The following is a 12,951-nucleotide window of genomic DNA, read 5'->3' as shown; positions in this document are numbered from 1 at the left end:
CTGACTTTTTATGTACAAAATCAAAAACACTGTCCAAGAAATAAAAAATACATGAGTGAGATCTTATTAAAATCAAAAGTTCAGTGAAAGACACTTAAAGAGAGTGAAAAGACACAGCTTGGAAGAAAATATTTGAAAAACACATGTCTGATTAAGAGCTTGTATCCACAATATATAAAGAAGCTGTAAACTTTGGCAATAAGAAAACAATGTAATTAAAAACTAGATAAATGAACAGACACCTCACCAAAGAAGATAAGTAGATGGCAAATAAGCAAAGAGGTCTCAACATCATATGTCATTGGGGAATTGAAAAATAGAACAAGATGTCATTACACATCTGTTAAAATAGGTAAAATACTATACAGTGACAACTTTTATTTTGATATAGTCTCATTTATTTTTTCTTTCGTTTCCCTCGTTCGAGGAGATCAGGAAAAAAAAATGACTAGTAGCGATATCATAGAGTTTACTACTTATATTTCTATCTAGAAGTTTTATAATTTCATTCCTTACATTTAAGTCTTTAATACATTTTGAGTTTATTCGCTTCAAGTATATGGTGTGAGAACATGGTCCAGTTTCATTTTTTTTGCATGTATCTGTCCAGTTTTCCCTCAAGAGACTGTCTTTACCCCATTGTATATTCTTGCTTCCTTTGTCAAAGATTAAATGATCACATTGGCACAGATTTATTTCTGGGCGCTCTATTCGGTTCCATTAATCTATATATCTGTTTTGATAGATAGCTGTACCATGATATTTTGATGACTAGATTCCTAAGTATTTTATTTTTTTTGATACAGGGATTGTTTTCTCAATTTCTCTCTTTTCATTGGTGTCTAAAAATGCAACCAACTTCTGAACATTAATTTTGTATCCTGCAACTTGACTGAATTCATTTATCAGTTCTGACAGTTTTTGGTGGAATTTTTAGGGTTCTCTCTATATAGCATCATATCATCTGCAAATAACGCCAGTTGTACTTCCTCCTTTCCAATTGAGATGCCTTCTATTGTTCTTTCTTGTCCAGTTGCCTAGCTAGGACTTCCAATACTATGTTGAATAGAAGCGGTGAAAGTGGGATTCTTTGTCTTGTTCCTGATCTTAAGGAAAATGCTTTTAGCCTTTCCCCATTGAGTATGATGTCAGCTGTGGATTTGTCAGATATGGCCTTTATTATGTTAGGTATGTTCCCTCTATTCCCACTGTACTGAGAGTTTTTATCATAAATGGATACTGGATTTTGTGGTTTTGATTTGCATCCCCCTAATGATTAGTAATGTTAATCATGATTTCGTGTGCTTGTTGGCTAGTTGTAGATCTTGGGTAAATGTCAGTTCAACTCTTTTTTCCCATTTTGAATTGGGCATTTTTTTTTGTTGTTTGACTATCTCTTTTGAAACTTATTAATTTGTAGGAGCTCTTTTACCTATTTTGGATTTTGATCCTTCGCTGTCTTTTAAAATATTTTCTCCTTGTTATCTTCATTAATGGTTTCTTTGGTTTAGAAGTTTTTATTTATGTAGTAGCTCCTGTTTTTTTTTCCTTTGTACTTTCTAGATTTTAGATCTTATTTAATAGTGTTTTATAGTTTAATATTATTAAAAATATTGTCTTTACTCCTACCTTTTATCGATATGACTTTTTTTTTACAGGCTAATCAAAAAATAGGTATTTGGTTTATCATTTACATTTAATCTAAAATTAACTGTAGATTACATTTTGTAGGTATAACAGATTAAATGCTGTGTTTGTAATTAACTCTGGATCTTTGTTTATACCTTAATGATTTAGAATTGGAGGAAAGTTTTCTATATCTGAGACTTCATTTTTTTATAATAATTGCTGTCTCCATGTTCAGGGAGTAGTTACTTAGCAGGTGGCCTAAATAACCTAAACATACACACATAAATACATATATACACACATATTATGTGTGTTTTTTTTTACTTAGGTATTTTTTTTGAAATAAATTATATGAATTATAGTTTCAAATAATAAAAATTCCTATTTATGATCTCTTTGCAATCTAGCCTATCTTTAAAGTTTTTTCCTTTAAAAAGTTTTAATTGTGATTTTAACTCTAGTAGGATTATTTTAATATCTTTTACTTTTATTGTTACCTTTTAAATATAGCCTGATAAATATGAGATAGTATTTTGTGTATTTTGTGTAATAGTTATGTTTATAGAAAATAATGTAATATCTTCATTTCGTGATTAGAGATTAATCTAAAATTATAAAAAGTATCCTTAAAATATATATGCTTTAAAATTTTTTAAAATTTACTTTGGGTTACGACTAATGAGCAGTAAGATCTTATATAATTTAAGAGAAAATTATTTAAATTAAATCTGATGAGCAGTCCAAAATTGTACCATTCATGGATTATAGGGTTTTGATCTAATAATTTGCACTATTTTGATTTAACACCTCTTCATTAGAGGAGCTGTGTAGTTTCATTTTCTTTAAATGTAGCTACATTTTCTAATATTTTTAATATTTCAGGTTCTCCTGAGTTTTCTTATCATTGCCTAATGTTTTTTCTTGCACTTTGTGGATTTGGTTAATAGTATTCAAAATGCTTTTATTGTCATGTTATTGTTTATAATAATTTCCAGAGTAAATAGATTTTAAAAGATGCTTCATTATACTTTTCAAGTATAGTGACCAGAACATGTATTTTAACTGTCCGTAAAATAATTTAAAATCAGTTACTTGGTGTATGTCATAGAGATAATATTTCTGAGCATAGTATTTACAGTGAAACAGAATTAAGTTTGGGAAATAATTGACAGGTTGAAAAATATATGCTCGTAAAACAAAAAAAGCCTTTTGTATTTAAGTTCTGTTATTAGTAAGTAGATTTTCTATAAAGCTGTGTACAGCAGTCCCCCCTTATCTACAAGGAGTGCATTCTGAGCCCCCCAGTGGATGCCTGAAACTGTGGTCAGTACCAAACCCTATGCTTTTTCCTATTTGTTAATATATACTTAGGATAAAATTTAATTTATAAATTAGGCATAGTAGGAAGTTAACAGTAACTAATAAAATAGAACAATTATAACAATGTACTGTAATAAGTTATATGATTGTGATCCCTCAAAATGTTGTACTGTACTTGCCCTACATGATGAGATGAAATGAGGTGGATGTGCTGGGCAAAGGGGTGATTCATGCCTTGGGCGGGACTGCATGAGATTTTATCATGCTACTCAGAATGGTGTGCAATTTAAAACTTATGAATTGCTTACTTTGAAATTTTTCATTCAATATTTTTGGACCGTGATTGACCATGGTTGACTGCAAGTAACGGAAACCACAGAAAACGAAACTGTGGACAAAGAGGGGACTACTGTATGCCATAACAATTGGAAGTTGAATGTTTGTCACAAAATTTCATGTGTTATTGGTGATTGTGTCAATCAAAATAATGATGATTTTATTAAAATTAAAAAAACTGCTTTATATTTAGTTGGCTTGGAAATTTTATTCATAATTGTATATACTAACTTACTTTCAAAAGAGAAATCCACATAGGATAGTTTAATAGTTTGGAAAACTCTAAAATGTAAATTGTCACAATTAATGATAGCTGTGACATTCATCAGCATTTTTATTTCATGTTCACATGAAATAAAAAATCTGTTCACGTTAATTTCTGTGTGACGATGCCAATATAAAGGAGCTAGATTCTGTGCCCTTTTTATTTCTGACTTAATTTTTTTATTTTAACTATTCAGACTTTAATTCTGTGAATGGGATATAGGGCCAAACTAACAACAGCAGTTAAAATGATCATACGTATCCTTCCAAATTAAACTAATTTTGTTTTGAAATCAGAGTGAAAAAACTTTTATTGGTTAACATTAAATAATTCTATTACTTTTAGACCATTAAGAATATGATTGAGATTTTTCATTTTCATTCTGGCGCCATCATTTAGGAATGAGCATTGCAGAAGAATTGATATAGTTTTGCATTTTTATTTCTGGTGGTGACAAACTAGCTACTGTCCACTCATAGAGAGCAGTACCGTACTTGTGAATGGTGGCCTTTTTGTGACAGAGCCTATAGACTGACATGAAGTGCAGCCTGTGTTGAACTGTCAAGTGAGAGTCTGACAAAAACTCAGCAGACAGAACTAATTGGAGAGAAGGATTTTTGTGCCCTCTTTCTTTCTATTCTTTGTTTCATAAGGCAGATATTGTTAAAGCAGCTTGCCTATGTAATATTTGTCTACCTCTTTTCTCGTCGCACGGATCATTTTTAAATTTAAAAATTTGCATTGCAGGTTGTTGAGCACTTCCACATGGAGGTTGGCACAGGACCAAACTCGAGACACGCAACTCATAACAGTTGATGAAAAATTGGTAAGAATTTTTCTCTGTACGCTGCTAGAATTCTGCCTTCAAGGTTATTTTTGTGCAGTACATTTTCCTAATGGCGTTTTGGGTTCTTCAAAGAAAGTGATTTAAATTTGAATTTCTAGGTTGTATATAAATTTTAAGAATTTATTTTTTGAAATATTTGTCACAGAAAGATAAAAGTAATTTGTGTTTAGCGTTATACACAAATATTAAGTCATACATAAATATTAAGAAATTAAAATTACAAGACTTTTATTTACGTGTAGCAGAACATTTTTACTTTGATAATGCATGCATTGTTTATTTTGTCAGTTATACTTTTTAAGCTGTCAGATACCAGTACTATCTAAAATTAAGTATATTGGATTTTTTTGTAATTCATTATTCTATTGACTGATTATACATGTGTATATACACAAATGTACACATCCCATTTCTATGTTATGCATGGGTGATTACAACCTGCAACAAATGAATAATATTCTTTTGTTGATTAGTGGCAGATAGAATTTTGGTAACCATAACATAAAATTTTTCAAAGTGTGCTATAAATGCAACTTGTTATTTATGCTTATATTGTGTAATAGTATAAATTTTATAAAGTTTCTAAGACTTTCAGTAAAAATGTGTTATAGTGTGTAAGCATGCCTTTTATTTTATATCTGCTTTACATTATTAAATATATGGGTGCGTTTCTTAACTACACCCTTTCTAATTGTTTATATTCTTTTATCTCTCAATTTTGAGCATATAAGCATAATTTGAACAGTAAGTCACACTTAAGTTTCTATTTGTACCATTACAGATATAGTTAAATATATAAGTAAACAGATAATATGGATATCTCACATCTTATGCTTAAAGCTGGTTGGTTTTAACTTTAAATTATCTCTTAGATCTGCCTTCTCACTTTGCCAGTCGTCTAGTCTGGGCTATTATCATCTTTCACCTAGATTGCTGCAGTAGTTTCTTAAATCATCTCCACAGATACTTTAATCTTCCTCTAATTCATTTTCCACAGGATAACCAGGACAGTCTTTTTTTAAATGCTGTTTTTGTCATCCCTCTTGTGTAAAATCCTTTCATATTTCTTACTGGCCCACGAGTAAACATTAAAACCCTAACATGGCCTTTGAGGTCTTGCATGATTTAACTCCTACCTTCCTCTCTCTCTAGGTTTATCTTGTACCACTCACTGTCTTTTATCCTCTTTGCTCCAGCTATTTCAAACCTGGAACTTGGCTTTTCCTTTTCCTTCTCAGGGCAAACAGATTCCAGTTATCTCTGCCTAGATACTTTTTACCAGTCCCCTAGCTTTTCATCCAGGTTATCCACTTATTCTCCAGATGTTAAATATCCCTTGATTAGTCAAGTATAAAAGAAATGAGGCAGGTATTTGTGTGAGAGAAGGAGGATTTACACATACTATGTATTCATTAATTAATGAGAGTATTTTAATTCCTCCAATGGCCATTTCTTTTAAGCCCCAGTATTATAGAGTTTGCTTTCTATAAAATTTTCAAATTTAGTAGAATCTTCTAGTAATGCTTCTAAGTTCTTTCTAGTCTGAAAAATGTACAAGTCAGACAGCAATTTATTGCTCTAAACAAGGTGCTATGAAGCATACCAGAGAGTATACAGACTGCTTTGAGTTTTGTGTTTTTAATTATATCTCATAAAATTAGTTGTATACTTTCAATGAATTTTGTTGCCCTGTATAGATTTTCTCCAGCTTTGTTATGTCTTTCTTGAAGTATGTACTACTCAAAAGGAAAGTATGATATTCCAGCTGAAATCAATTGAAGTGTATGTGTAATTATTTAGTTATTAAAGTAATGTTTAATATGGATAACTGAAACCCATAGGTAATTTTCAAACCTGAGTTTTAGCCATTCATTTAGGTTTGTATTAAAACAAAGGTATTAAGTAATCAAATAGGTGATATAATGCTGATAGGAGTTTTGTGTCTTCTTGTTGCTAAACAGTATCAGATGGAGAGTTCAATAAGTAGCCTAATGACAAGACCAGGGGCTAAAGGGTACTTATAGAAATATTGAGCAATTGGAGTTGATTATATTTGCATTTTGGACAAAAATAGTTCTAAAAATATATGTCAGTATTAATGATAAAAGTTTCAAAATGTGAAGAACATCCTTATGAGTAGTTTAAAAAGGGATATGGAAACAGCATTTTAATGTCACTGTAATATAAACCAATTTATTAACTTAAGATACCATTTTTATTAACCACTCAACATCATATTACTGTTATATTTGTACCTGAAATTGTATAGAAACTAGAATCTCGTAAGGGAATCATTAGTCATTATTATGATTTCTATTGGAAATTCTTATTTACTATATTTAAAAAATTTAGGTGATGCCTGTTAAAGCCCTGGTCTTAAGCATCTGAATTTCACCTAGTTGGGGATCAATTTTAGTGGTTATTTTTAATTTTAGAAAATAGATGAGGAATTTAAAACCAGAGGATAACTTTAGACGTTACCTTGGTTATAGTACTGACTCAGCTTATTCATCATTTAAAAACTTGTTTAATCTTTAAGAGAAATCTTATATGAGAATCTAATAATAAACTAGATAAAAGCTCAGTTGCTGGAAGGCAAGAGTTGGAAGCATGACAGAAGACTCGTAAGCCTTCTCTGGGACAGTGATTCTCAAAGAGTAGTCTGGGTTGAGGAGCCAAGACCCTTGTAGGAGATCTGCAATGTCAAACTATTTTCATAATTATGCAAAGACTTTATTTGCCCTTTTCACTGTGTTGACATTGACACCGATGTGACAAAAGCAATCATGGTAAAACTTTTAGCAACTTAGCAGAAATCAAGGCACTGGGCCCAAACTGTCTACTAGTCGTTGTATCCTTCACATCCTCGTATTTGAGGTTTTAAAAAATATATATCAGTTTTACTTAACATTCTTGATGAAGCAGCAAAAATTATTTTTAAAATCTCCACTCTTCATACCCATGTAGCAAAACAGAAGTATACATAAAACACTTCTGCCACATAACACAGTACCACTGTAGTCTCAAGGAGAAGCACTTGTATGGTTGAGTTGCTGCTGCGAACAACCTAGCCACTTTTTTCATGGAACACCTTTTAATTAAAAAAACCCTAACAGATGGCAAACTATGGTTACTCAGTCTTTGGTACATGGCAGACATTTTTTTAGAAACTAAACCTGTCACTTCATGGAAGTATTGCCCATAATAAACTTCAAGCTTTCAAGTAAAATTGAGAATTTTAAGAACTTGATTCTGCTGCTGATCTGATTGAGCTTGAAACCTTCCTAGCACTTAAAGACTGTCCTAATGGTATTGGTGGTGATATTAATAAATGTGATTTAGAATATTGCATAGTAAAATATGTTAACATTTGGAAGATCTACATACCTCTGTGAACCAGTTTTCCATATGACAAATATGTGATGTTGTATAAAATCATGCATGGGTAAAACATTGGTTTAAAATGCAAGGGAGAATTGCATTTAATGTGTGAAACTGTTAAGGTTATTAAAATATTGTTCCATTTTCTAATTACATATCTGTGTGAGGATGAATTTTCTTCATATATTATAACCAAGACAATTTAGCACAACAGTTTGAATGGAGGGACAGGTGTTAGAATTAATCTGTCTTCTATTAAGCTAGATTACAGATTTTTAAAAAAGCAAATCATTGCCACTATTTTCACATATTTTTTAGTGTGAAAATATAGTTATTTTTCATAATCATGGAAAATTGGTTCATTATTTTAAACTAAGTATATACTTATATTTTTCTTTTAATTTCTTCTATGGCAGATATCTATAGATTTATTAAACAGAACCTTTTGAGTCCCAATGATTTTCAAGAATGTAAAGGAGTCCTGAGACCAATATGATTGACTCAGTCATTCTTCTAAATCTTCTCTTTTCTAGGTTAAACATCTCCATTTCATGTGAATTCTAGTTAATTTATTATCTTAATTACCTTGCAGATTGAGTGAATTCCTTTTAGCCTGTTGTTGCCAGGATTTCTTATGATACTCCAGATGAGTGGTGCAGGGTTTGGTGGGGATTATTATATCTATTCTTTTAATCTCAGCAGTTCTAATAAGGTAACTTAAAATTTAGGTTCTCGTACTTCTTATATGGATTTCATAGAGAGCTAAAAACTCAGATCACTTTTTTATTTGTACTGTTATGTTTCATTTCTCCTATCTTAAGTATATGCTGTTTTTTATTTTTAATTGTTATTTTTAGATTGATTCAAAGAGCAATTACCAAATGAAGCTTATTTTTTTTACTGTTATATCTGATAGGCAGAATTTAATATTTAGAACATAAGAAATTAAAGGAATTTTTATAGTGTTTCATGGACGTCAGTACCATTATAAGTACAAAGAAAAAGCTGTTTTATTTTGGATATGGATCGTGTATTGACAACATGTATCCTATCTTTTTTTAAGCATAGAATGTAGAAGGGAAAGTCAGCCTGGCATTTTCTAATGTAAAGAATCTATTCTCTCATTTTAGAACATACAATATACAATGTTGACATAGAGAAGAAATCTTCCGAAGATAAAGTTATAGTTATTTCTTGGATTACTGTCAATGAATTTTATAGCAGAGCACATGGTAAATTTCTAATCAGTCAATCTTAAAAATGTCTTCTCTGTTGTGTATAAACTGCTAATTATCCTTTTCATTTACTTCAGAATTAATAAAATTTTAAATATCAAAAGAGTAAATGACAGCATCTTTAATCTTGTAAATTTATGTAGAACACGGGTGTTTAACAAAAAACTTTTTGTGAGTTGCAACATTATTATTTTCAAGTACGTGATACTTCCTACAGATAATAAGGAAAGCTTTTCATTTTTTGTTTGGCCCTTAGTTTTTGTTGCAGGAGTTGCTGTGCTGTAGAGGTTGGGTGAAGAATGTCTTTGCCTTTGTGCTTTATTAAGAGAGTAACTTTTCCCTTTATGCCACCCCACCCCAGTCTCCTTTCAGTACATTTGATGAATATCCAATGAACGTGGGTTTTTTTTTTTTTTATGTTCACTTGGACTATACAAAAGAGAGAGTAAATTTTCTGTACTCTTTAAATATTTTTAGTAGGTGCTCCCCCACAAAACAAGCAAAATATAAATTAGACCTACATAGGTATATTTTTGAAATGCTTTTTAAACATTTTTATTACCTAGTTTTTAAATACTAATTTCTGTTTGTCACAATTACCTTATATTAACTACTACTATAGTTAAATTAAATACAAAGAAAAATTTCCTGATAAAATGTAAGAATTGTTTCAATTTATTAATAAAAATAATGAGAAATAAGCCTCAATAGTTTGGACTTTAGTGTATTACTTTTGTAAAATTATGTAGGCTGCCATCTTTCCTTCATTCTTCATTTATTTATTTTTTTTTAGTAAATACTTATTGAGCACTTATGTGTGCCAGGCACTATGCTTCAAGTGTTTATATTGACACTTGCAATATTTTGTTTTCATTTAGATGCTTAGTTATTTTGTTTAAAACTATTAAGCACCACCTGTTTTAAATTACGGTAGTTATACATACATAAGTTCTCAACACAAATGCATAAGAAAAAGGAAACTTTATTTAGCAATCTGTAAATCTCAAATTTGTGGAGTGAGGTGGGGGAAGGATGGCTATCTTTTTCAAGCTTTTTTTGAGAAATTACTTTATCATACAACTTTAATGTGAAATCCTTATAGGATTTTAAGAAGTCTGTATTAATATCTTTATTTAAAAATTAGATGTGCATATAAAATGGTAAAGTCAGTATTTTGAACATTGTGTTTTACTGCTTGACAATTTCTTCCAAATAGCAATGACATAGCAGTTAAAGCTTTGTTACTTGCTGATTCTTTTAATTGTCATTTGATTAAGCACATGGTATTAGTAGCACACTGGGTGATAATATTGCTGTTTTAGAATGTCTGCGAGCAGCAACAAGTTATTTAATAGATTTTTTTGTGTCACTTTAATAGGTTTTAAATTTTTCATTGCTCGGACTTGCTCTAAGAAATTTGTAAAAATGAATAATTTTTGCAAGCCTTCCAAAATAAAACAATTACATTTGCCACACAGGTATTGGTTTTTGTTGTTTTTGCCTCTTAACATACTGAAAGTTTATAAATGAAAACTTTTTATAAGACTCCAAACTTGAATTAAAAATCTGCCATTAAAAAGTGACCTGCACAAAAAGATAAACTTTAGTTAAAGGCTTACATTTGCTTTGACTGCCTGCTTGTTTTTTTTTTAAGGGGTCAGTTTTCTTTTAGTGAGATTACTTTCTTTTGGTGTATGGCAGTGCTATCTCTGCTAGATTATTGGAAGGAGTAGTGTCTGTGATTGGGGTTATACAGCCTTCTAGCATCTCAAGTGTCTGTTTTGTCTGGACTTTCCTCACGCAGCATTCTTGTGCAAAAATTTCAAGGCTTTAGTCTGGAGCACTGGGTCAAAGGATATGTCTCTTTGAAGGGTAGACAGGAGTTTTTTTATGTTTTATTCACTAAGTAGTATTTCATTTTACATCAAAGAATAGCAGCTTTTGAGAACCTTCCACAGTGGCGGTTTAGCATGTGGGGTTCTTTTAAGACTTTCACTAAATATGGAATAATGTTTCTTCATGTTTTTCAGTCTACAAATGTTTGTCTATATTCTTATATTTAGATGAGACTATGAAAATAAAAGAAAAAAAGCATTGACTAAATGTTAGTTTGAAAGTTTTACTTTTTAAAAAAAAACTTAACAATGTACTTCTCTCTGATTTTACACTACCCACAAGCTACTGAAAAATATAAAAGATGAATAGCCTTTAAGATTATAGCAATGCTATTGCTTAAAATTCTAAGGAAGAAGTAATGACTAATGGTTTTGGAAGTGTAAATCTTATAGTGAAATGGCCATTTTTTAATTGGCTTTTTCTTCAAGTATAAGAGGAGATAGGGGAGGGGAAGAGATACTGATTTTGAAAAAATATCAAAAACTCAAGTAATGAAAAATGTTGACTTACTATAGCTAGAAGTAAGTGTTCTTTCTACACCTTTGGAATAGGTTAATGTATTATGAACCAGTAACATTAATCACACAGTAAATGGTTGCTTATATGTTTAGAAGATTGAGTCATATTTAATATTCCTATCACATGCTATATATACCAAAACATATGAACTAATATTAAAATAGCTTGCTTTTATGTTCATGGGTAAACATGCTCTTAAATTACTGAAAATTTATCAAAGTCGAATTATTCGATCATTTAAAATAGAAATAGTTCTACTCATTAAACAGGTCAGATCATTTATTATATACAATTATGCCAAATAAAATTATATTGACATAGAACTTTGTTTTGTAAAACATACTCCCAATTAAAATGTTATTTTCACATATTATCACACTGTATAAAACTTGTACTTATTAAATACTTAAAGAGGAAATGAATGTTAATAATTGGTTTTACATGCAGACAGGGATCATTAAAACTTAGAGAATAATCTTTCTATATTAAAATTGTTTAAGGAACAAAAGATCTACAATATTCAGCCATCTCTATTATCTATGGTTCTTCAGCAATTAAAGCAGATTTATTTTCCTCTTTGTTCCCATTTGGAATACTTGAACAATGCTGGAGAATTGAACTGACTGGAATGTTTTATCTTTCAAAAGCTTTAAAGTTCTATGTACCAATTAGCAAAATACAGTAAAGGTTTAAACTATTAATAGCTACAACATCTTTAATGCATATATCTGTAGTATGCTAGTGCTGTGTAACAGTTCTCCATTGTATGTGTCTTTTAAGGAGAGTAACTGTGTCAGTTATTTTCTTGCTTTACTACCTGCTGTGTATGGAAATTGTGTATAGTACTTGACACTTGCTTTCAAGAATTTAAAATTCTTGCATGTTATTATGCAGTATCTTTGACTCTCTCTAAAGTAGAATTGATATTTTATTTGTTTGGATGTTATATTAAGTTTTTTGTCACTTTTTAGCAGTTACACAATTTATATTTAAAAAACACATTAATTTGCTTTAATGAATTTAAAGTACACAGCTATGTATTATCTCCTTGGAAATTGGTTTTTTAATTTTATTCATTTAACTGAATATAATTATAAGTGAATCATCAAAGATTATATCAGGATGGAGATACTTGATGATTTATTTTATACTGTATTTGAATATGTTTGTTTTTGTATTGTTTCTTTGGTAGTAAAAAAAAAAAAAGAGTATTTTGTTTTTAGTTGTATAGTTTTTTTAATGGGATGGCTTGCCAGATAATTTCAAAACTCAATTCATCCAAATACCCACCTTAAACTTGTTAAAGCCTCATGTCCATCATCTTATAGTAAGTTCTTAGTGAGGGCATAGATGAGAGCAATTGAAGAAAATAGGAGTACCATCTTTTGGTGACAAATTGTTTTTTCTCTACTGTATCTCTGGAAATAGAATTAGAGCAAAGGAAAGAGAATGCAGATCTCAGAATTTGAAACTAGCAAATTTTGATTCTGTTCCTGTGTTCAGGCTTTCTAATTTTACATAAC

The 12,951-nt window shown here is 30.3% G+C and overlaps 1 protein-coding gene across 1 annotated transcript in view; it reads left to right on the top strand.

Annotated features, from left to right (window-relative positions):
- NDUFS4 (NADH:ubiquinone oxidoreductase subunit S4) overlaps positions 1–12,951 on the top strand; it is an 83,374-nt gene that overhangs the window by 27,947 nt on the left and 42,476 nt on the right. Inside the window, exon 2 of the mRNA XM_016142362.2 lies at positions 4,298–4,376. Within this exon, the coding sequence (XP_015997848.1) occupies positions 4,298–4,376 (79 nt within the window). The remainder of the gene's footprint in view (positions 1–4,297; positions 4,377–12,951) is intronic.

This window comes from Rousettus aegyptiacus, unplaced genomic scaffold (assembly GCF_014176215.1).
Source record: "Rousettus aegyptiacus isolate mRouAeg1 unplaced genomic scaffold, mRouAeg1.p scaffold_m13_p_8, whole genome shotgun sequence".
Taxonomy (NCBI): domain Eukaryota; kingdom Metazoa; phylum Chordata; class Mammalia; order Chiroptera; family Pteropodidae; genus Rousettus; species Rousettus aegyptiacus.
The sequence above is the reverse complement of the archived record's forward strand: the minus strand, read 5'-3'. Positions and strand labels throughout refer to the sequence as shown.